This window comes from Emiliania huxleyi (assembly GCF_000372725.1).
Source record: "Emiliania huxleyi CCMP1516 unplaced genomic scaffold EMIHUscaffold_26, whole genome shotgun sequence".
Lineage (NCBI taxonomy): Eukaryota > Haptophyta > Isochrysidales > Noelaerhabdaceae > Emiliania > Emiliania huxleyi.
Genome location: NW_005200088.1, coordinates 92,442 through 111,987, shown reverse-complemented (window position 1 = coordinate 111,987; position 19,546 = coordinate 92,442). Strand labels below are relative to the sequence as shown.

The window sequence follows — 19,546 nt, the reverse complement described above, 5'->3', positions numbered from 1 at the left end:
GGGGGGGGGAGTGGGGCAAGCGGAGGGAGAGGAGTCTTCGCCCGCGCTCCGCCGGCCGCGAGTGGCGAGCGGTGAGGGCCACGTTCGCCGTCTCCGCCACCGCCAAGCCCGCGCGCGCCGCGAGGAAGAGCAAAGCGTGCAGCGGCAGAGTGCGGACGCGCGCGCTGGAGGCGAGGGCGGCGGCGAGGACGACGAGTCCAGCGGCGCACGACCGAGCCTCGCCGATGGCACTCATCAGCCGCGGGAGCAGAAGCAGCTGCATCAGTAGCGCCACCTTCGAGACCCAAAGCACGATGGTGACTGCCAGGCTCACACGGAGCGAGCGGCGGCAGCAGCGCGACCGCCGCGCCGCCCGACTGGGTGGCGGACAGCTGCGGCTGGCCGTAGCCGAGGAACTGCTGCGCAAAGACGGCGTACCTAGGAAGTGTCTAGGAAGTGTCTAGGAACTGTCTAGGAACTGCTGCGCAATGACGGCGTACCTACTCAGTCAGCGCCGGCCCTCCTCGAGAAGTGCCACCAGCCGACAGGAGCTGCTGCGCGCAAGTGAGACGTCGTGATGGTCACGACGACCGCGAGACCCGTCACCAGCGCCGTCCACCTGCCGGCCAACTCCCGGACGTGTCATGGACACGCGTCCCGCCAAACTCCGCACCCCAAACCAGCGGCGCGCACCGGACGAGCAGCTGAGAGGAGGGGCGCGGGCCAGCCTCGCCAGCAGTAGCTGCCTCGCCGCGCCCCAAACCTTCCCTCCCGCCGCGCCCCCCTGCAGCAACTGCTGGAGGCGGCGAGGCGGCCGACTCCAACATCGCCTCCCCCCTCGCCGCCTCCCCCCTCGCCTCCCCCCTCGCCGCCTCCCCCCTCGCCGCCTCCCCCCTCGCCTCCCCCCTCGCCGCCTCCCCTCTCGCCTCTCCCCCCGCCTCCCCCCCCGCCGCCGCGCCCGGTCCGCCTGCCGCGCCCGGCGGCGGCGCCAGCCTCACCCGCATCGTCGCGAGCAGCACGAGGGCGGCGAGGCAAGCGGAGGCGGCGAAGACTGCCCGCGCCTACGCTAGACGGCATGCCACCACCTCGCGACATCCTGGGGGGGCGGAGGCGGCGAGGACAGCCCGCAAGCCTCGCGGTGCGGCGGCACGCCGAGCAAGTGGCGCGCCGCCAGCCCGAGGACGCCTCCGATCGCAGGGCCGGCGATGATTCCGGCGGAGGCGGCAGAGCCAACGCGAGAGAGGGCCTGCGACGTGTGGGGAGGGACGTGTCGTGGACGTGTCGTGGACGTGTCGTGGACGTGTCGTGGACATGTCGTGGACGCGTCTCCCAAGCGAGAGAGAGAGAGAGAGCCTGCGACGTGGCTGCGCCGGCCGGTACCACGTCGGTCACCGCCACCTGCGCCACCGGCACGCTCGAGATAGAGCCGAGATAGAGCCGAGGTACAGCCGAGGTACATCCAAAGTACATCCGCCGCCTGTGCCACCGGCACGCTCGCAGCGAACAGTCCGGCGAGCACGCGGCAGAGGGCGACGCAGCGGTAGCCTGGCGCGACTGACGTGAGGAGGGCGGCGAGGGCGTTCCCGGCGAGGCAGCAGCGGAGGACCGCGAGCCTGCGATGGTGAGGGAGGAGGGAGGAGGGAGGAGGGAGGAGGGTGAAGGGTGGAGGGAGGAGGGAGGAGGGGTGAGGGGTAGGATAGCTGGAGTGTGTGTGTGTGTGTGTGTGTGTGTGTGTGTGTGTGTGTGTGTGTGTGTGTGTGTGTGTGTGTGGCTGCTGACAGCCGGCGTGGCGTGTGCTCGAACCTGCCAACGCGGCCAGAGACGCGGACGAGGAGTGGCCCTCCGAGCATCTGCGCCCCCGAGAAGGCGGAGACGACAGAGGCCAGCTGGAGGGGCGTGCCGCCCAGCGAGAGGACGAAGAGCGGCAACGTCGATAAGTTGATGCCCACGCCCACCATTTGCACAAAGACGGCGAGCCAGATCGGGAGGAGCGCACCGGTTGCAGCCGAGCGCACGGCTGCGCCTGAGCGCACGGCTCCACGCTGTGCGGGTGGATCGGCGCTGAGCACCAGCACCTCCGACCTCTGGCCGAAGTGGCGCAGCCTCGGGCGAGATACTGCAGGGCGCAGCGCTCCTCTCGGCGCGGCTGGCGTCACAGCCAGCGCTGCGGCAGCGGAGAGGAGCAGGAAGAGAGACAGGGAACTGGTGTGGCGGCACAGAGCCATGAAAGCCCGCGATGGCACCCGCGATGCTGGCGGCCGATTTTTCTCTTTTTCAGTTTAAGCGGCTGGGGGGGGTGACAGGGTTTGCGATGACGTGTTTTTTACGGAAATGAACGCAATGCCTTTTGCGGTTTTGAAAACCCTCTCCAACTCTGGGTTAATTAAAATGAACTAGGGGGCACGGGACGCGGCACAAACCACAAACGCCAGGCTACAAACGCGGGAGGCACAACTCTGGGTTGGAGTTCTACGGGGCCAAAGGGAGGAGGCGAGGAGGCTTGTGGGCCCGCCCAGTAAAAGAAAGAAAGAAAGAAAACAGACAGCCCAAAGGAGGGATGGGAGAACGGCACGCCGCCACCACAATACCACACAGGGATTTTAAGGAGAGGGGTGTAAAGAAAGAAAGAAAGAAAGAAAACAGACAACCCAAGGGAGAGGGGTAAAGAAAGAAAGAAAGAAAACACACAACCCAAGGGAGGGATGGGAGAACGGCACGCCGCCACCACACAGGGATTTTAAAGGGAGAGGGGTGTGGTGTTGTGCGTGATGAAAATTCTTTTTCGTAACCGTTGAGTTCACCAGGATGGCAAAATGCAGGTGCTTCTCCTCGCCGTCGCTTGCACTGCGATGCACGCTCCCGGAAGTCGGCAGCTCCTCTCAGCGACACGCAGAAACGAGGAGAATCTCTTGGCCGCCAAGAAGCCACTCGACAAGCCGCCGCGGCTCCTGCAGCCGCTGTTTGGCGCGGTGGGCCTTGCGACCGGCGCCGCCTGGACCACCGTCGTCTTCACGACGATCCGCTCCAACCAGCCGCTCGGTGCGATGATGCCCAGCTCCACGCACGGCGTCTTTGCTCGGACCAGTGTGCTATCGGCCCTGCCCCTGATCGCAAGCTGCTACAGCACGCTTGCGACGGCGTCCGCAGACTCCTGGGAGCGGCTCGGGTCACCCACGTGCCGCAGGATCAACCTCGCCCTCGTCGCCGCCGGGCTCGGTAGCCTTCTCTGGGTCGGCTTCGCACCTCTGATCACGCAGATCCCCGGCACCGCTCCCGAGATGCTGACAACCGCCCCTGCGGACCCCTGCTTTCGAACGATGCTCCGAATGCACAGCCCGCCTCCACCGATGCATGCCCTCAACACATGGCTGCCCCCGCCCTGAGTTCATGGCGCAGGCTCCTCTCCCCATATCTCCCCATCTTCCCCATATCTCCCCGTATCTCCCCATATCTCGTGTTCATGGCGCAGGCTCCTCTCCGCTCGTCTCGCACCAGTCCTACTCCGGCCTGCAGCGCGCCGCACTGTTGGGCGCGTACGGTGCGCTGCCAGCCCAGCGTCATCGGCTACCGCCCCAGCAGCACACGCAGCGACACGCTCGGCAGCGCGGCTATCCTCAGCAGCACACAGCGGCACGAGAGCGACACACTCAGTACCATCCCAGCAGCACACAGCGGCACGCCCCGGCGCTTCCGCGCCCCCCTCCCCCCCTCACCCCCCCCCCCCCTCTCCCTAAGGCTCGACCGCCGCGCTGAGCGCCGCCGTCTGGGCCCGCTCCCTCCCCGAGGAGGCGCGGCGCATCTCGGCGCATCTCGGCGCATCTCGGCGCATCTCCCACGATCTCGACAACAGCTCCTCCCCGGAGGGGGCTGTGCGGGAGGCCGCCGCCCCTCTCCCCGACACTTCTCCTCCGGCGCAGGCGCGCCGGAAGCCGCTGTCGTGGCCGGGGCGTGTGGCGGACGGCGTCGCCCAGTCGCTCGTCAGTTTGGGCTCGAGCCGATAGAGGACGGCGAGGCGGTCACTCCTTCCCCTCGTGACCGCGGAGCGAACCAGTCACGAGTAGGTCCTGCTGGCGCAGACGAGCCGGCCTTAATAATAGTAGTTCATATAGTAATCCCTATGAAAAATAATTAATAGGCCCTGCTCGCGCGGACGACCCGGCCTTCGTCACGCGCTTCCGGCTCCTCTCTCCCGCCAAGTTGCCTCTGAACGGGCTAGTCATCAATAGGTCATCGCCAAGTACTCGCGTCTCCTCTCCTCATTACGAGCAGCTAATCATGATGACTCGTAATGAACAGGTCATCGTCAAGTATTCGCTCCTCTCCGTCTCCTTCCTCGCCTTCACCGCGACTGCGCTCGGTGCACCGTTGGTAGAACGCCCCTTCCTTTCCCGGACCTTTCCTCGCAGCCTCCCGGAACCCGTTCGCAGGCTCGCCCCCGCCAGCATTGCAAGACAAACGACAACCACACGCGCGCGAGAGAGAGAGAGAGAGAGCCGCGCCGCCGCGTAGGCACCTTCCCGCTCGCCGTCGTCCCCTCGTGGACTAGTTGATAATTAATAAGTAGTGAATACTGATTAGGCACCTTCCCGCTCGCCGTCGTCCCCTCGTGGACCGGACGGCGCTGCTCGCGCGCCTTCGCCGCGTGGACGCTGCTCGCCGCCGCCTCGTCCTTCAACCTCAAGGAGGCGGCCGAGAGCGGCAAGCTGCGCGCCGACGAGGCGTGGACCACACGCACCACTCGCATGCACACGCATGCACACACACACAGACACAGAGAGAGAGAGAGGGGGGGGGGGGGGAGGGAGGGAGGGAGGGAAAAAAAAAGCACTGGGGCCTTGCTCTCCAGCTGCCGTGCGGCTCTTGACTTTGGACGTGGAGTTGCGAAGGTCGCCTGTTGCCCCGTGCGCATATCAACTCCTGTGTGTGGAGGAGTCATCACCGACCGTTGCCTCAGGCGTGCCGCACCATCTCCAAGGGCCTCAAGGGCTTGGGCGCCGTCTACTTGGCTGCAAAGGTGGGGGCCGTCGGCTTCGACCCCTCCTTCCCCGCGCACTACGGGATCGTGAAGCAGGTTCCCGCCGCCCAGCTCGCGGCGGCGCTGCTGTTCGGTCTTACTCTGCGCCCAGATGAGTGATGAGAAACGCGCGACCGCGCGCGCGCGCGCCGACCCGGAGCGAGATTGTGCCGCTCTGGGCGGACTGCACTGGATCGGCGCTCGTTGGATCTTGGATGTCGCGCAGCGAGGTGCCACTCGAAAAAGTTATTCTCTCTGCGCTCCGTGTCTCGTCACTCGTGTCTCTCGATCGAGCGACGGCTCTCAAGTGATTTGGGCTCGGCAGCTTGTCAGCCCTCAGCCGAAGCTGGGGCCGGTCCCAGAGAGTTGAAGACATTTGCCGAGAGCTGAAGGCATATGCACCGGAAAAATCTCCGCGGAATCCTGATCCAGGACCGCACACGTCCACCTGTGTGGCGCCGCACCGCGCCTCTCGAGGTTCTCGAGGTTCTCGAGGTGGATATCCTTTGGCCGCGTTGGGTAGCGAGGATTGGTGTGACGCGCTGCAGACGCGATCCACGCACGTGGTTTCTGGCGGCCGACCGTCAGTGCACGGAGTTGCCCCTTCTCCGACTGCCCCGGCTAGTTCCCGAGGTCGTCGGATGTGTGTGACCCCTTCGCCGCCCGAGACCTAGGTCCTAGCGCGGGTGGGTTAACCCTTTTACGTACACATTTCGAGCGAGTGAAAACCAACTCCTGAGCACGGCGCCGCAGGCGCCTGTTGATAGGTCCAGGTGATAGCCCTGGATGGGCAATGCATTCGCCTACCTGGGCCTCAGATCGCCCGACCGCGTCCCGGTGCTCTGTGGTCGGATTTGTGACGCCGCCGCACCGCGCCGCGGCCGGGGGCCCGCCGGAGGACGAGGATGGCCGTGACGGACCGGGACGAGCTCTGGGAGGTTCAGTGTCAGTGAGTATATTGTAGAGGCCACCCATGTGCACAATATCTTGACTGAGAGCTAAGCCAGGGGAGGCGATGCCGGGGCCGTACAGCAGCTTGATGGTGCTTCGCCGGCGTAGAAGCGGCTGCGGCGGGCTCCGGGTGCCTGAAAAAGACGGAGTTACGTGGGCTGTGGGAGAGTTACTGTCGACTCAAACGACACTGTGCCGTAATCCTCTCATATATGTAAATATTTACCGAGCCGTTTTAAAGTTCCACCGCTACGACTGGAGATATATCGAGATTTGGTCCTCAGGACCCTTATGAAGCAAAAGGGTTAAAGGGGGGCTCGCTGCAAGGAAGGGTGTACGAAGCCGCGCCTGCATTAGCAGGACTCTGCGCTTCCGCATTAGCCAGACCCAAGAACCGGCCAGGATGCACGAGAGATATACCTCGCCGGCGTCGTTGCAGTCCAGCGAGTCCGCCGTAGCGCAGGCGGTGAACGTTTCCAAGTACATCGCTGCAGCCAGCACGCTCCATCCGCCGCAAGAGCTCCAGAGAGGCGTCAGCATCGCCAGCACACTTTCTTCTCCTTTCAACAATGTTTTCGCCAAGCTGCCGGATAAGCTGGACCGTGAGGACCGAGAACGTCTCTATGAGCGGTCGCGCCCTGTCTGTGCCATCGACTCCTTCTGCTCGCACGCGTGGCGGTCGGAGGGTTGGAGCAAGTGGATGGCTCTCGCTCTGCACGAGGTCGGGCTTGCGCCACTGGTCGTCGGTATTGTCGCCAGCCTGCTGATGGCTCACCTGCAATCGAACTCCCCGGAAACGTCCGAACACGGGTGGTGGCTGAGAACCCGATCGTTCTCATCGCATCCTGTCACGAGTACGTCGCTGGCTTGATAGCCGCCACCGCGTCAGTGTTTGTTTGGCTGGCGGCGCAGCGACGGCGGTCATACTTTGTTGACGCGGCTTGCATCCACCAGACAAACCAAGCTCTGAAGACCCAGGGCATCCGGCACCTGGCTGGGTTCGTCGCAATGTCCTCTCAGCTGGTTGTGCTCTGGGACGAGCACTACTTCAGCCGCCTCTGGTGCGTCTACGAACTCGCAATGTACAGAGCGATCCATCCGAACAGGCCAGTGACTTTCCTGCCGCTACGCAGCGCCGTCGTCTTTGGTGTGATGATGGCAGCAGTCGCGGTGGGAATTGGCGTGATTTTGCTGTCTATGATGCTTTTATACCGTGGCGACCTGACAGGATCGATGCACGGTCCAACTGGAGAGAGAGTCTTGGTGGGTGATGATTACTGGCAATTCACGGTGCCAATATTGGCAGCACTCTCTTTTGTACTCTACTTCCTCTGCATCGTTTGCGTCACCCTCTTTGGAGCCTCCATGGCACTTCAGCGGATAGCTCTACAACGCTGCCTGGAGTCGTTTGACGTGAGAGTGGCTGGTTGTTATAGTGCAACTGACCGCGACGAGATCTATGCCGCAATCGGTGCCATCTATTTGCGAGGTGGGACCGATGGGTTGGACGCATTCAATCACATGGTACGAACACAACTCAAGGAGCAGGTGTTGCAACGAGTCAGTGGCTCAACTACACTGTACTCCAACCTCCTCTTGTTGTTGCTCCCTGCGTTTTGCTTTTGTTTGGGCCTCAGCGCATGGTTTCGAGAGACCTCGACATTCACCCAAGGCATCTTCTTCATGCTTGCCTGTTCATACCTGCTTGCCTGGACTCCTAGCAGTCTTGCCATTAGCATCCGACGTGGCGAGCGCCTCGCGCGCTCGAGCAACCAGCCAGACCTCCAAAGCTTGGTGCGTCGAGCTAGCGTGGCGATTGCCTCGTCGGCCGCGCGCGACGCCGCTGGTTCTTTCATCGTCTGGCCTCCCATTTTTCTGCTTTGTGCATGCGATTGGCCGGACGCCTACCCGGAAGCCGGCCCTCTACGGCTCGTCAACGTGCCGGATCAAGTCCGGCGTGCATCCGTGTTGACACTCATGAGCCTGTGGAGCATCGCTGGCATCTGCTTGGCTCGCCGCACATTTAGGCCGCGAGCTATCATCGGAGCAGGGTCGAGCTGACGCGTGGAAGAGCGGAGGGCAGTGCTGATCACTGAATTTGTAACCTGGTTTGTGGACCTCCCGCACCTGTCCTGACAGTCCTGACATGCTTTGTCCGCGCGCAGAGTGGGAGGTATATTATAATTCAATGAGACAGTCAAACTCTGAGTCGAGATGGGATTTAGGAACATGTGTCCCCCGCTCCCCGCCCTGTGCACGACCTTGTGTCGTGTGGCTTTGGCATCTGGTAAAATTTCTCTCTCTCGCATCTCCAGAGTTCTCCACACCACACAGTCCACCACCGTCCTAGGGGGGGATATGGTCCACTAAAACATTCATTTTCCAAGCCTCAAACCCAATCTCAATCTCGAGGAGACTGAGAGGCGTTTTCGTTCGGCGTCTATGACGACGGGTGACAACCGGTATATCGCTCCTCGAGGCATGGAAGCGATGGATGTTTGCACTGCTCGCGGGGGCCTCAGGGCGTGGACTATCGCCTGAACGAAGCGCGTCATGGGCCTCGCCTCACCGGACATGTGCCGGACAGCGAGAGGCCGCAGGAGGCGCGACTGCTGCGAGGCGATCCGGGCGAAGCATCGTGCTGCTTCGAGGGCCTACCGAGGAGGCGGGTGTGGGACTTGCTGTTTGCTGAGCAGGTTGGTGGGAGCCTTGAGGCGTGAGGCGTGAGCGGTGAGGCGTGACCTGCGCTTTCTTTTCCTGGGACAACCCGAGTCCCTCTTCTGTCCTCAACCGGCAACGGGAACGGCACGAGCGGCCACGCGCAACGCCGGAGCAACGCCGCAAGAGAGCAAACTCGCAAGCTCGCGGCTCACAAGCTCTCAAAAGCTCGTAGCGTGTCGCCAGCGGTGAAGCCCACGGACCAGCGCTGACTTCTGACTGTCGTTGCTGTCTATCCCTTTCTCGACTGTCTGTGCTTGTGCGTCTTCCGGGGTTGTGTTTTGTTTGAAGCCCACGGCTAGTGCTCCTGCTCGGCTCCTCGCCGCCTCGCACTCACGCCTTGCCTACTCACCGCCCCGGCGCCCACGCCTCGACCATCTTGGGCAGCAGCTGGTTCGACAAGTCCTCTCCGTGGCCTAGGCAGCCGTCTTCGCCCTTGCCCCACGTGAAGACGGCGCCGTCGGCGGTGCGGGCGAGGCTGTGGCTGGTTCCAGCCGAGACGGCGACGACGCGCCGGCCAGCAAAGGCCTCGACCTTCTTCGGCAGCAGCTGCCTCTGCGTGTCGCCGTGGCCCAGCTGGCCCTCGGCTGCCTCGCCCCAGCTCCAGACGGCGCCGTCGGCGGTGAGGGCGAGGCTGTGGCTGGCTCCAGCCGAGACAGCGACGACGCGCTGGCCGACAAAGGCCTCGATCTTCTTTGGCAGCAGCTGGTCCTGCTCGTCGCCGTGGCCCAGGCCGCCAAAGCCTCCCCAGCCCCAGCTCCAGACGGCGCCGTCGGCGGTGAGGGCGAGGCTGCGCATCCCTCCAGCCGACACGGCGACGACACGCTGATCAGCAAAGGCCTCGACCTTCTTCGGCAGCAGCTGGAAATGCTGGTAGCCGTGGCCCAGGCCAAAGCCTCCCAAGCCCCAGCTCCAGACGGCGCCGTCGGCGGTGCGGGCGAGGCTGTGACTATCTCCAGCCGACACAGCGACGACGCGCTGGCCAGCCAAGGTCTCGACCTTCTTGGGCAGCAGCTGTGACAGCTGCTGCGTGTCGCCGTGGCCCAGCTGGCCGAACAAACCATTGCCCCAGCTCCAGACGGCGCTGTCGGTGGTGAGGGCGAGGCTGTGGCTCACTCCTGCCGAAACGGCGACGACACTCTGGCCCGCCAACGCCTCGATCTTCTGTGGCTGCCACTGGTGCTGCTCATCGCCGTGGCCCAACCGGCCAGAGCTGCCGCTGCCCCAGCTCCAGACCTCTCCGCCGGTGAGGGCGAGGCTGTGTGCGGCTCCAGCCGACACACTCATGGCACGGAGAGAAGACGGGAGGCGGGTCGGCGTGTTGAGCCGCGTCACGCCCTCGCCGTGGCCCAGTAGCTCTTGCAAGTAGGACGGCGTAGAGCCGCACGACGAGAGCCGCCCCTCGCCGTCAATGAAGAGGCTGTGATACTGGCCTGCCGCCGCCCTCGCCGGCGGGTTGGACTCGCATAGAAAGGCCGAATAGCACAGCCACCGCACGGCGCAGCTCTCGCCCTCTGGCAGCGCCGGCAGCTCGTAGCCGCACTCTTGCGCCCGCAAGCGGATGCCCTCCAGCGCCAGCGAGGCGTGGAAGAGAAGCGAGACGGCTGCGACGCGAGCGATGTCGGCGGGGTCGCAGCGAGAGATGGCGCGCACGAGGAGGTCCGTGGGGAGGTCGAGGAGGCGGGTGGGCGGCGGCAGGCTTGGCGACGGAGCGGCGGTGGGGGGGGCGGAGGCGAGGCGGCGCGAGCGGCGGCGCGGCGGGGTGGACATCGCGAGAAAAAGAAATTTAAGGGGAGTCAACCAGGAAAGAGAAAAATGTCTGGTGTATGTTTTTTTTCTTCAGGCTGTCGGAAAAAGTGCTGTCAGCGCTGTCAGGCTGTCGGGCGCTGTCAGGCGCTGTCCGGGGGTTGTTGTCAGGCTGTCAGACCAGGGCTCAGTTGATCGTAAGAGGCAAAACATGCAGCACTCAGCCTTCCCTCCCCCGTGCAGCGTGCTTGACCGCTTCGCTGTTCAGATGGGAAGCGGTAATCCACGGTGATGTGGCCGCATCGATGTTATCCTGGGGGCTGCGACACGGTTACTCAAAAACGTCCCCTACCCCTACTGTTTGTTTCTTTGTTTGAGTGTGTGCGTGCGTGTGTGTGTGTGTGTGTGGGGGGGGGGGGGAGAGAGAGAGAGAGAGAGAGAGAGAGAGAGAGAGAGAGAGAGAGAGAGAGAGAGAGAGAGAGAGAGAGAGAGAGAGAGAGAGAGAGACTGAAACTCCCCGTCAGCATTTACCAACACTGAAAAAGAGGTTGCGTGCCCGCATGCGTCCTGTGGAATAAAAGCTCCGGATCGGCGACGGACGGACGACGTCGAGGCGCGACATGAAGTCGCTCTGTTGCTGCTTTGCCGCGGCTGCCAAGCCGGAGGAGCGGCCGGCGCCCGGTGCGCCGAAGCAAAAGCCGCTCGAGCGCTCCACTCCGGTGGAGCCCAAGTCGCGACCGGTCTCCCAGGACGACGACGGCGGGGGGCCAAAGGTATTTGCAACCACGTCATGCACAACGCCTCACAAAGATGGAGCTTCCACGCCGCACACTATCGCAACACACCCCTCTCGCTATGAGGTTGCAGTGTTCTCGCCCGATGGCTCGAGTTTGCGCCCTCTCTCGCGCTGTCGCCTCTCCCACCACTCGTCGGCCGAGCACCCTCTCACCCCGCGCTCCACCCGGCAGGCATCGCGCCTCTCGGTCGCCTACGCGCCTGATCAGCTGAACTCGCCGCGCGACGAGCAGACGGGACTCTCGTCGGGGGCGCTCTCCGCCACCCTCGGCAACGCCACGCGCCACGGCCTCAGCCCCGGCCGCAATGGCAAGGGCATCGCAAAGATCAACCAGGACAGGGGCGTGGTGCACCACCCGTTCAACGGGTCGCAGAACGAGGCACTCTTCTGTGTATTCGACGGGCACGGCAGTGGCGGTGAAAAGGTCGCAGAGTACTGCATGCGCAAGATCCCCACCGCTCTGCAGGAAAAAGGCGACCTGCGCGCGAGCACGGAGGCGACGTTGGAGAAGGCGGTCTGCGACGTGGACCGCTCAGTGCTGCGCAAGGCGGAGGGGCGGTTCGCGCTGATGTGCGGCTGCACCTCAATCATCGTCTACCTTCAGGGCCGCACCCTCTGGACCGCCTGCTCCGGCGACAGCCGCGCGGTGCTCGGCTACTCCTCAAAGGGCAGCATCCGCGCGCGCGACCTGTCTGAGGACTGCAAGCCGGACGACCCAAAGGAGAAGAAGCGGATCGAGAAGTGCGGCGGCGTCGTCTCGGGCGGCGGCCGGCCGGGCGTGCCGGCGCGGGTATGGGCAAATGGCGCGGTGGGGCTCGCCATGTCGCGCTCGATCGGCGACGGCGAGGTCAAAAAGTTTGGCGTCATCTGCGACCCAAAGATCCGCAAGTTCGAGATAACCCCGGCGCCGGCGAACGACAAGAAGGCTGACGGCGACCGCTTCATCATCGTGGCGAGCGACGGCGTGTGGGAGTTCATCGACTCGCAGGAGGCGTGCGATATCGTCGCCTCCGAGCTGCTGAGCGGGGCGGTTAACGCCTCGCAGGCGTGCATGAAGCTGGTTCAGATGGCGGCAGCTTGGTGGAAGCAGGAGGAGGGCAACTATCGGGACGACATCACTGCGATCGTCGCGCGGCTGCCCTTTGTCGTGGGCGACGGGGAGGAGACGCCGCCGACGCTCGACGTCGGGATCTCGGGCGGCGGTTCCTCGCTCTACATCAACATGGGCGAGGAGGGGCTCTCGAGCCTTTGTATGCTTTGCGTCGATTCCTTTTCGCGTGATACCCTTCCTCCGCCGGCTTGGCTAGCCTCTCGAGCCCCGCCGAGAGGAAGGTGAGGGCCATGTGCGTCGAGAGGAGAGGCAGGATGAGCGGGTCCCACGCGGTGCGAAACGTGTTCATCACCGCCTCGTCGTGCGCGCCAAACTGGAGGCCGACGCCGGTGAGGAACCTGGCGCACGGGGCGGGCGCGAGGCCGTCAGGACGGGCGGGGGTATGCCAAGCTGCGGGAGGGGCGCGGCGCGGCCCACCAGGCAAAGAACAGGATGATGACGAAAAAGTTGAAGGTGAGCACAGTGCCGAGGGTGTTGATGACGCGCGCGAGCGGCGTCGCCTCCTCCTCCTCCTGCAGCTCAGCCGCGGCGCCGCCAGCCAGCCTCCTGTCGGCCAGCCCACGCTCAGCTTTGAATTGCGCGAGGTCGCTCTCGAGGCGGGACAGCTTGGCCCGCTCGCCCGAGTCACTCAGGTCAACAAAACCCGCCGCGTCGTCCCCAAACTTTGCGCGCACACGCCGCGCCTTGCTCGTCACGTACGGGTTGGTCTCGGGTGTGACGAAGTTACCGAGCAGGCTAGGCTCGGCCAGTGCTGGCGGCGGCGACAGCGGCGGTGGCGGCAGCGGCGGTGGCGGTGGCGGCGGCGGCGGCGGCGGCGAAGAGACGGCGCTCACCGTGGGAGGGAGCTGCACGGAGAAGCTCTGGCCCGGCGCGACGCCTTCCGGCACAACTACCTGGCACTGGGCTCCGCGTGGGGGCTGAATGAGCAGAAGGTCACCTGCAGCCTTGCCTTCGGGCAGGACGACTGAGACGACGACAGGCGACGGCGGTGCTTGCGATGCCTCGTTCATCCCGACTGCGATTCGGCGGCTCCGTAGCACCGGGTGCGGGGCGAGCAGCGCTCCGAGAGCCAGGATGATCTGCAGCATGGTGCGATTCTTGTGGGCCCGGCGTGCGGCACACACACCTCGCGGATCGGAGTGAGAAAAGGAATTCAACAAAAAGAACTCACTCGCACAGCACACAGGTTGGAGAAAAAGAATTGGGCCAAGTCTGAGAAAAGAGGAGTTGGCATGTGCACAGTGAGAAAAGAATTCGTGCGTCCCATCTCTCCTGGAGATGTCTGCTCTATTTATTTATGTGAGAAAAGACTTCACAGAAAAGAAAACGCGGCTGGAAAATTACTCCACACGCTTGGCGATCCGCTCGGCCAACTCCCTCCCGTGTCGAGCTGTCGACTCCCTGCCTCTTTAGCGCACGCAACGGCGCTGCTGTGGCGCCGAAGCGGGGGAGATGCCAGCGCCGGCGTAAAAGGCGAGCGGCCTCGGGGCAGAGGGGCGGGTCCGGTGCTCGGGCGGCACCAAGGGCGATGAGGAGAAGGCCCGCGGCGAAGGCGGCGGCAGCGAAGGCGGCGGCAGCGAAGGCGGCGGCGGCAGCGGCGGCGAAGCTTGCTCACGTTCGTTATCGCCGTCGCAGCTAGAGTCATCACTGTCCTTGCTGAGGGTGCAAGCAGCGCGAAGGACGTAGCGAAATTCGTCCTCCGCGTCGGGCTGCCCAAAGGTTAGCACGCTGCCCTCACGTAGCTGGGCGCTCGCAACCTCCTCGGCTGTAGACTGCAGGACGACCGGCTCGCCACCCGGCTGCTGCACACGGCAGCCATACTTGCGCGAGACATCCTCGAGCCGGACGCTGCGACCGTCTGCGGCGACGTGGAGCACGGCGTGCTGGAGCGAGATGCGCTGCGCATCGATTCGCGGGAGCAGGGCAACGCCGCTCGACGCGTCGCGACCGACTGTCAGCGTGGCGCCGGGAGGGAGCGCGATCGGCGACGGCCGGCCAGCTCGAGCCCCACTGACCCCAGCATCCAGCGCTAGCTCCAACGGCCAGCGTGCGCTCAAACAGCTCGGCGCGGGGGACAGCACCGGCGACGACGACTGGCTTCCGAGCCGCGAGAGCTCTGCGCTTAAGTGGTGGATGTCGCGGCTCTGCTGGCTGATGCGCGAGCGCTGCGACTGCACCCTGCTGCGCAGCTCATCAACAGTGCCGTAGGTGTTTGGCTCGGTGGAGACGGAGATGTGGAGGAGGAGGCAGCACGAGTCGATCTGGGTGCCGCTTGGTGAGCGCAGGTGCAGGCAGCGGTAGCCGCAGCGGAGGGAGCCGAGCATCGCCGTCTCGTACGCCACCAGCCGCCCCTCGTCCTCCACCACCACCCGGAGGATGGTCTGGTGAGGCTCGGCCGCGAGGCAGTGGAAGGTCTCGTCAAAGGTTGGGTTGAGGCCGTTGCCCTCCGCGACCGCGGTGACGAGCCGAGTCACGCCCTGCGCCTCGGGCGGCGGCTGCGGCTCGCGCGCGACGGCGCAGAAGCCGTCGATGGCGTGGAGCTCGACGCAAACGCGCGGGCACGACACGCTGGCGCGGGCCCCGCTGGGCGGGCGGGGGCTGTCGCTGAGGCGCGAGACGAAGGGGTGGTGGGGCTCGCCGAGGAGGGGCCGGCACTCGTCCCGCGTCGGGAGCTGGTGCAGGGAGAGCACCTGCGCGGTGGGTCGCTCGGTGGGCTGACGAGGGGGAGGGCCGGCGAGGCGGGCACGAGCGCGCGCCTTCAGCTCCGTCCGATGCACCTCCTCCCGCGGCGGCGGCCACAGCTTCCCCCTCCCTGTCGTGGAGTTGCCGAGTCGCGATGGCTCCCTCTGCAGGGGCTCGCTCTCCAAAGACGAGCGGCGGCCGAGGCTGCTCTCACACGACAACAGAAGATCACTGCCAGAGCCAAAGAGCAAGCGAGTCGGGGTCAAGGGGCTCCTGTTGGTCCAGCTCGTCGCCGTCCTCACCTCGGGCGCCATCAAGTGGACCGGGGACGCGATCGCCCGATCGGGCGCACGGAGCGCCGCGGGTTTGAGTACATAGCCGCCGCTTCCGCGAAAGAGGGCGTCGTGGAGCTGCACCGGCAGACCGAGGAGAGCGTCGTTCGTCTGCAGGTTCAGAGCCACCATCTGCACACCCGCGCGCCACGCCGCCTGTGGCGGGGGTGGGGGAGGCAGTGTTCGCTTCGCTGGTAGCGAGATGGGATGCGGGTTTAGGTGAGGTGATGAGAGCGAGGGGGCGGGCGCGCACGAGTGGATTGTTGTTGCTCGACCGCCACCGAGTCGGAGAGGGGAAGGTTCTCACGAGCTGCGAGGCAGTGAGGGGCAGCCATCCTCCCTGCTCGCTCACCAGCCGCTCCAGCCGCTCCTCGGATAAGCTCACGATACCGCGGCGCGGCACCCTGGCGCCCGAGAGCTCGCTCGTCGGTTCCTCCGCTGGCGACGGGCCGCGGATCAAGCAGGTCGAGCTGAGAGACCACTCGGATTTCTGCGTGGCCCTGCTGTCACGGTCGCGCTTTGAGTGACACTCACGAGGCACGCCGCGGAGCCAGCCCCAGACGCCCCGGTGGAGGGAGCGGCCGCCGAGCACCTTCCAGCTCGCCATGCGGCCGAGCCGCCTGCCGCTGTCGTCCTCCACGGGCGGCGACGAACCAATGGAGCTCGTGGGCAGCGTGACGAGGGTGCGGAGGAGCGGGTCCGTGGTCACCCCTCCCTTATCGAGCCGCATCTTGATTAGGACCTTCCGGTGCAGCTCGCGGAGGGGCGTGCTCTCGACGCGGTCGCTGCGCGAGAGCAGGTCGCCGAGGGTGTTGATGAGCTCCTTGGCAATCCTCTTCTGCTGCTTCGCCGAGCAGTGCATCTCGATGCTCAGGATCACGGGGAGAGGGCTGGCGGTGAAGGCGTGCTCGGCGATCGCAGCGACCACCTCGCCGAAGGCGACGCTTCCGCAGAGGAGAGGGACCCCTCCCGGCATGCGGTGAGTGACGCGCGGGCCCTGGCCCCACCACCGCCCAAAGGCGGTGGGGTCCCAGCAGTCGATCTCGAGGCAGCGAGTCCCCGAGAGCAGGATGCGGCGGTACATGTCGGCAGACACGGCGGAGGTGAGCTGGTCGCCCTCGAGGAAGCTGTTGTGCGAAGAGGCGATCCAGTAGCTGGTGAGCGGCTCGGTCGCGTCCTCCTTCGGGGCGCTCCTCTGCTCGATGGCGCTGTTGCACGGCGAGAGCAGGAGGGAGGCGAACTCGTGCACCGAGATGGGTTCAGAGGGAAGAGTGCGGCTGCTGCCCGCCTGCGCGCCCCCTTGCGAGATCGGGGGCTGGTAGAGCACCGGCAGAGGAGGCCACCAGCTCCCGCTCGTGTGGGGGAGGCCCCCGCCCGGGCGGGACGCGGGGGCTGTTGGGCCGACTGCACCTTCGGCGGCGGCATCGCGCCCTCCGTAGAGGGCCACAGCCTCGGATGACCCCATCGCGCTCCTTGGCGCTTGCCTCGAGGCAGAGTCGCAGCGGACGAACGCGTCGCGGTGCTTCTCCTTTGACCGGAGGTCACAGAGAGCAGCCCTCCACTCCTCCCACAACATCCTCCCCCCCGCGCCCTGCTCGTTGAGGCAGAAGCGAAGCAGGTCCCTCATCTTCAGCGACGCGCGGGACTGCTCGACGAGGGGCGCGGAGATCGTCCTCATGAGTCTCGGCGCCTCGAGGTCTGGAGAATCCTCACAGCCGTCATCATTGTAGCCGCGGTGCAGCGTGCAAGCCGCGGGCCCGCCCCTCGAGAGCAGCTTCTCGACACACGCCTCGATGAAGGGCGTCGTGTTCCGAGTCTCGTGGAGCCACGCGCGAAGCTGTGCAGCCTCGCGCGCGGCCGTCCCCCACAGCCTCTGCTCCAGCACCGAGGCCCACAGGCGCTGCTCGACAAACGGGCGCCGCTCGATGTCGGGAGGGCCCTCGGCCGGCTCCTTGTTGGCCCTGCGGCAGATCCGCTCCCACACAACGCGAGGCGTGGCGGTAGGACGCAAGAACGGCGTCGTCCGACCCCTGCTGCACGCCCGCCGCACCGCTCGTGCGCAGCCTACGCAGAAGCGCACGGGAGCGCACCGTGAGATGCGCCTGCGGAGCAGCGTCCATGGTCTCGTGCCGTGGAACGCGGCGATGCGCGATAGCGGCGGTATAAGCCAGCCGGGTAGGCAGCAGTACAGCAATAGACCGATGCACAGCATCAAACCGACGCTGATGATGCCCAGGAGATAGGGGAGAGGAAGACTATCCTCGCCGTTCAGTGCCAATGTCGATGCGAGCGGTGGTAGCGGCGGAGGCGGCGGCGGGGGCGGCGGCGGGGGCGACGGCGGCAGTGGCGGTGGGAGCAGCGGTGGCGGCGGCGGCGGGGGCGGCGGCGGGGGCGACGGCGGCAGTGGCGGTGGGAGCGGCGGCGGTGGCGACGCGTCAAAAGGCGGTTCGACCTTCCCGAAGTTGAAGATTACGCCGCTGCTCTCGCGCGATCCGCCGTCCCAAGTCCACGTGCCGTTGCCGAATTGCGCTACGCGTTTCTCGGAGAAGCCGCCTTGGTCGAGCAGGTTGAACAGGTGAACGTTTGCGCTGCTCCTGTCGCCCTTCTCGTCGAACTCCACGCGCCCAGTAAGGCCGTCAAAGGACAGGCTCTGCTTGGACGCCCAGAACTGCGTGCCAAACGAGGCCGGCACATTGCCCGTCGGGGCCACCTTGCACGCCAGCAGCCCTGCCGCTATGATAGCATCGTAAGCAAACACACCGCCGTTGCGTAGCACTGTACTCGTGTGTGGATCGACGGTGCTGAAGAAGTCGCCGCGGATCTGCCAGTCGGCAGGTAGGAACGGGTTGAAGTCTCCGGGCTGAAGCTTCGCCCAACGCTCGTTTGCGAACTTGGTCCAATGCAGGCTGCCCTCGGTCGCACCGACCGCCTTGATACTCAGGCTGCCGTTGAGCGCGGTACGCGCCTTCTCGCTCAAAAAGTCCAGTTGCTCTGGCACGACGCTGTCAGAGAAGCTCCAAGACACGCCAGCTCGGAGCAGGCCGGTGTCGAGTGCAGCTTCTACGATAAGTTCGAGTACCGGCTTGGATGCAAGGACTAGCACTGCCTTGGCTCCGCTCTCGCTCAGGCTGGTGACAGCGGAACGGATCGATTGCTGGTAAATTGAGACATCATAGAAGTCGGGGACGTCGGGGATATTGCGGATATCTCTGCTCACAAACGTCAACCCAAGGCCAAGACAGGCGTCCTTCGCTGCTTCCTCGTAGGCGCGGCCGTACGTGCTTCGCGCATAGAGGACAGCCACGGTCGAGAGCCCAAGCTCTTTCCAAAAGGAGCAGAGGCCCTTCGCGGGAGCAAGGCTCGAGGGGATAGTCCTCATGAAGCGGGGATACAGGATAATGTCCGACAGATCGGTAGAGGTGCTCCAGTACGAGATCTGTGGGATGTCGAGCGCGCCGGTGATGGCCGCAGTGGTGGCGGTGACAGCGCTTCGGACGGCTCCGATGACCACGTCTGTGCCAGACAAGTCTCCCAGCGCTTGGACCGCCGTGCCAGCTGTGCTGCCGCTGTCGAGCAGCCGAAACCTGAGCTGTTTGTCGCATCCTTCCAAGGACCCAAGCACGGGCAGAGCGGCACCGTCTCGCGAGTTGAAGTCCGCCACTGCCGTCAAGGCCGCCGCCACGACCGTCTTCGCGGGTTCTTCATGCCAGCACGTGCCGTTGAACCACTCGCCGAGGCAAGTTTCGGCCGACGTGAAGCGCGAGTCCGATTGAAAGATGAGAATGTCGAGGCTCACATTCACGGAAGCAAGTGCTGGCAGTAGTAGCGATAGCATGGGGCGGTCAGGGCCGGCAGCGCTGCGAAAAACGCGAGCACTGTCCACGCGCCCGAGACGCTGCACCCACGCACAAGGCCTCGGCTTGACACGCTCTCCGCAAATGCGGCGGCGCCGCATGTTTTCTTTTTCGGGTTCCGTGCTGTTCTCGAGGGAGGTCGATATCCTTGGCCCCCGCGTTGGGTAGCGAGGATTGGTGTGACGCGATCCACGCAGGCGAGTCCGCCCCGCTCCTCCCCCGCTCCTCCCCATCGGGCCGCATAAATTGATTGATCGATTGCGGAGCCTTTTGGGTACCTGCCTACCTAGGGCGCCAACCGCGGTGGCAACAGACCACCCGACCGGCGAGTAAGAGTCGAACTTGATGGACAAAAATCACAAA

The 19,546-nt window shown here is 65.1% G+C and overlaps 4 protein-coding genes across 4 annotated transcripts in view; 1 reads left to right on the top strand and 3 right to left on the bottom strand.

The window, feature by feature from the left end:
* The window catches only part of EMIHUDRAFT_463457 (hypothetical protein), a gene marked incomplete at its 5' end in the record, with an annotated part of 2,995 nt that extends 791 nt beyond the window's left edge, over nucleotides 1-2,204 (bottom strand). The window contains 9 exons of the mRNA XM_005777449.1: nucleotides 42-274; nucleotides 342-417; nucleotides 551-598; nucleotides 673-683; nucleotides 978-1,040; nucleotides 1,112-1,232; nucleotides 1,340-1,377; nucleotides 1,457-1,592; nucleotides 1,783-2,204. Of these exons, the coding sequence (XP_005777506.1) occupies nucleotides 42-274; nucleotides 342-417; nucleotides 551-598; nucleotides 673-683; nucleotides 978-1,040; nucleotides 1,112-1,232; nucleotides 1,340-1,377; nucleotides 1,457-1,592; nucleotides 1,783-2,204 (1,148 nt within the window). The remainder of the gene's footprint in view (nucleotides 1-41; nucleotides 275-341; nucleotides 418-550; nucleotides 599-672; nucleotides 684-977; nucleotides 1,041-1,111; nucleotides 1,233-1,339; nucleotides 1,378-1,456; nucleotides 1,593-1,782) is intronic.
* Nucleotides 2,205-11,526: 9,322 nt separating this feature from the next.
* EMIHUDRAFT_54345 (hypothetical protein) lies at nucleotides 11,527-12,210 on the top strand (the record flags this gene model as incomplete). Its single annotated transcript, XM_005777448.1, has 1 exon — nucleotides 11,527-12,210. A coding segment is annotated over one exon (684 nt), but the record flags the coding sequence as incomplete, so codon positions are not given.
* Nucleotides 12,211-12,485: 275 nt separating this feature from the next.
* Nucleotides 12,486-13,416, bottom strand: EMIHUDRAFT_435251 (hypothetical protein; the record flags this gene model as incomplete). The annotated part of the gene is made up of 2 exons (XM_005777447.1): nucleotides 12,733-13,416; nucleotides 12,486-12,653 (listed from the first exon to the last, which is right to left on the bottom strand). Coding segments are annotated over exons 1-2 (837 nt in total), but the record flags the coding sequence as incomplete, so codon positions are not given.
* A 308-nt stretch (nucleotides 13,417-13,724) lies between these two features.
* Nucleotides 13,725-19,164, bottom strand: EMIHUDRAFT_100814 (hypothetical protein; the record flags this gene model as incomplete). The annotated part of the gene is made up of 3 exons (XM_005777446.1): nucleotides 13,725-15,005; nucleotides 15,300-15,485; nucleotides 15,682-19,164. The coding sequence occupies 3 exons, from the start codon at nucleotides 19,162-19,164 to the stop codon at nucleotides 13,725-13,727; spliced, it is 4,950 nt and encodes a 1,649-aa protein (XP_005777503.1).
* Between the last annotated feature and the right edge of the window lie 382 nt (nucleotides 19,165-19,546).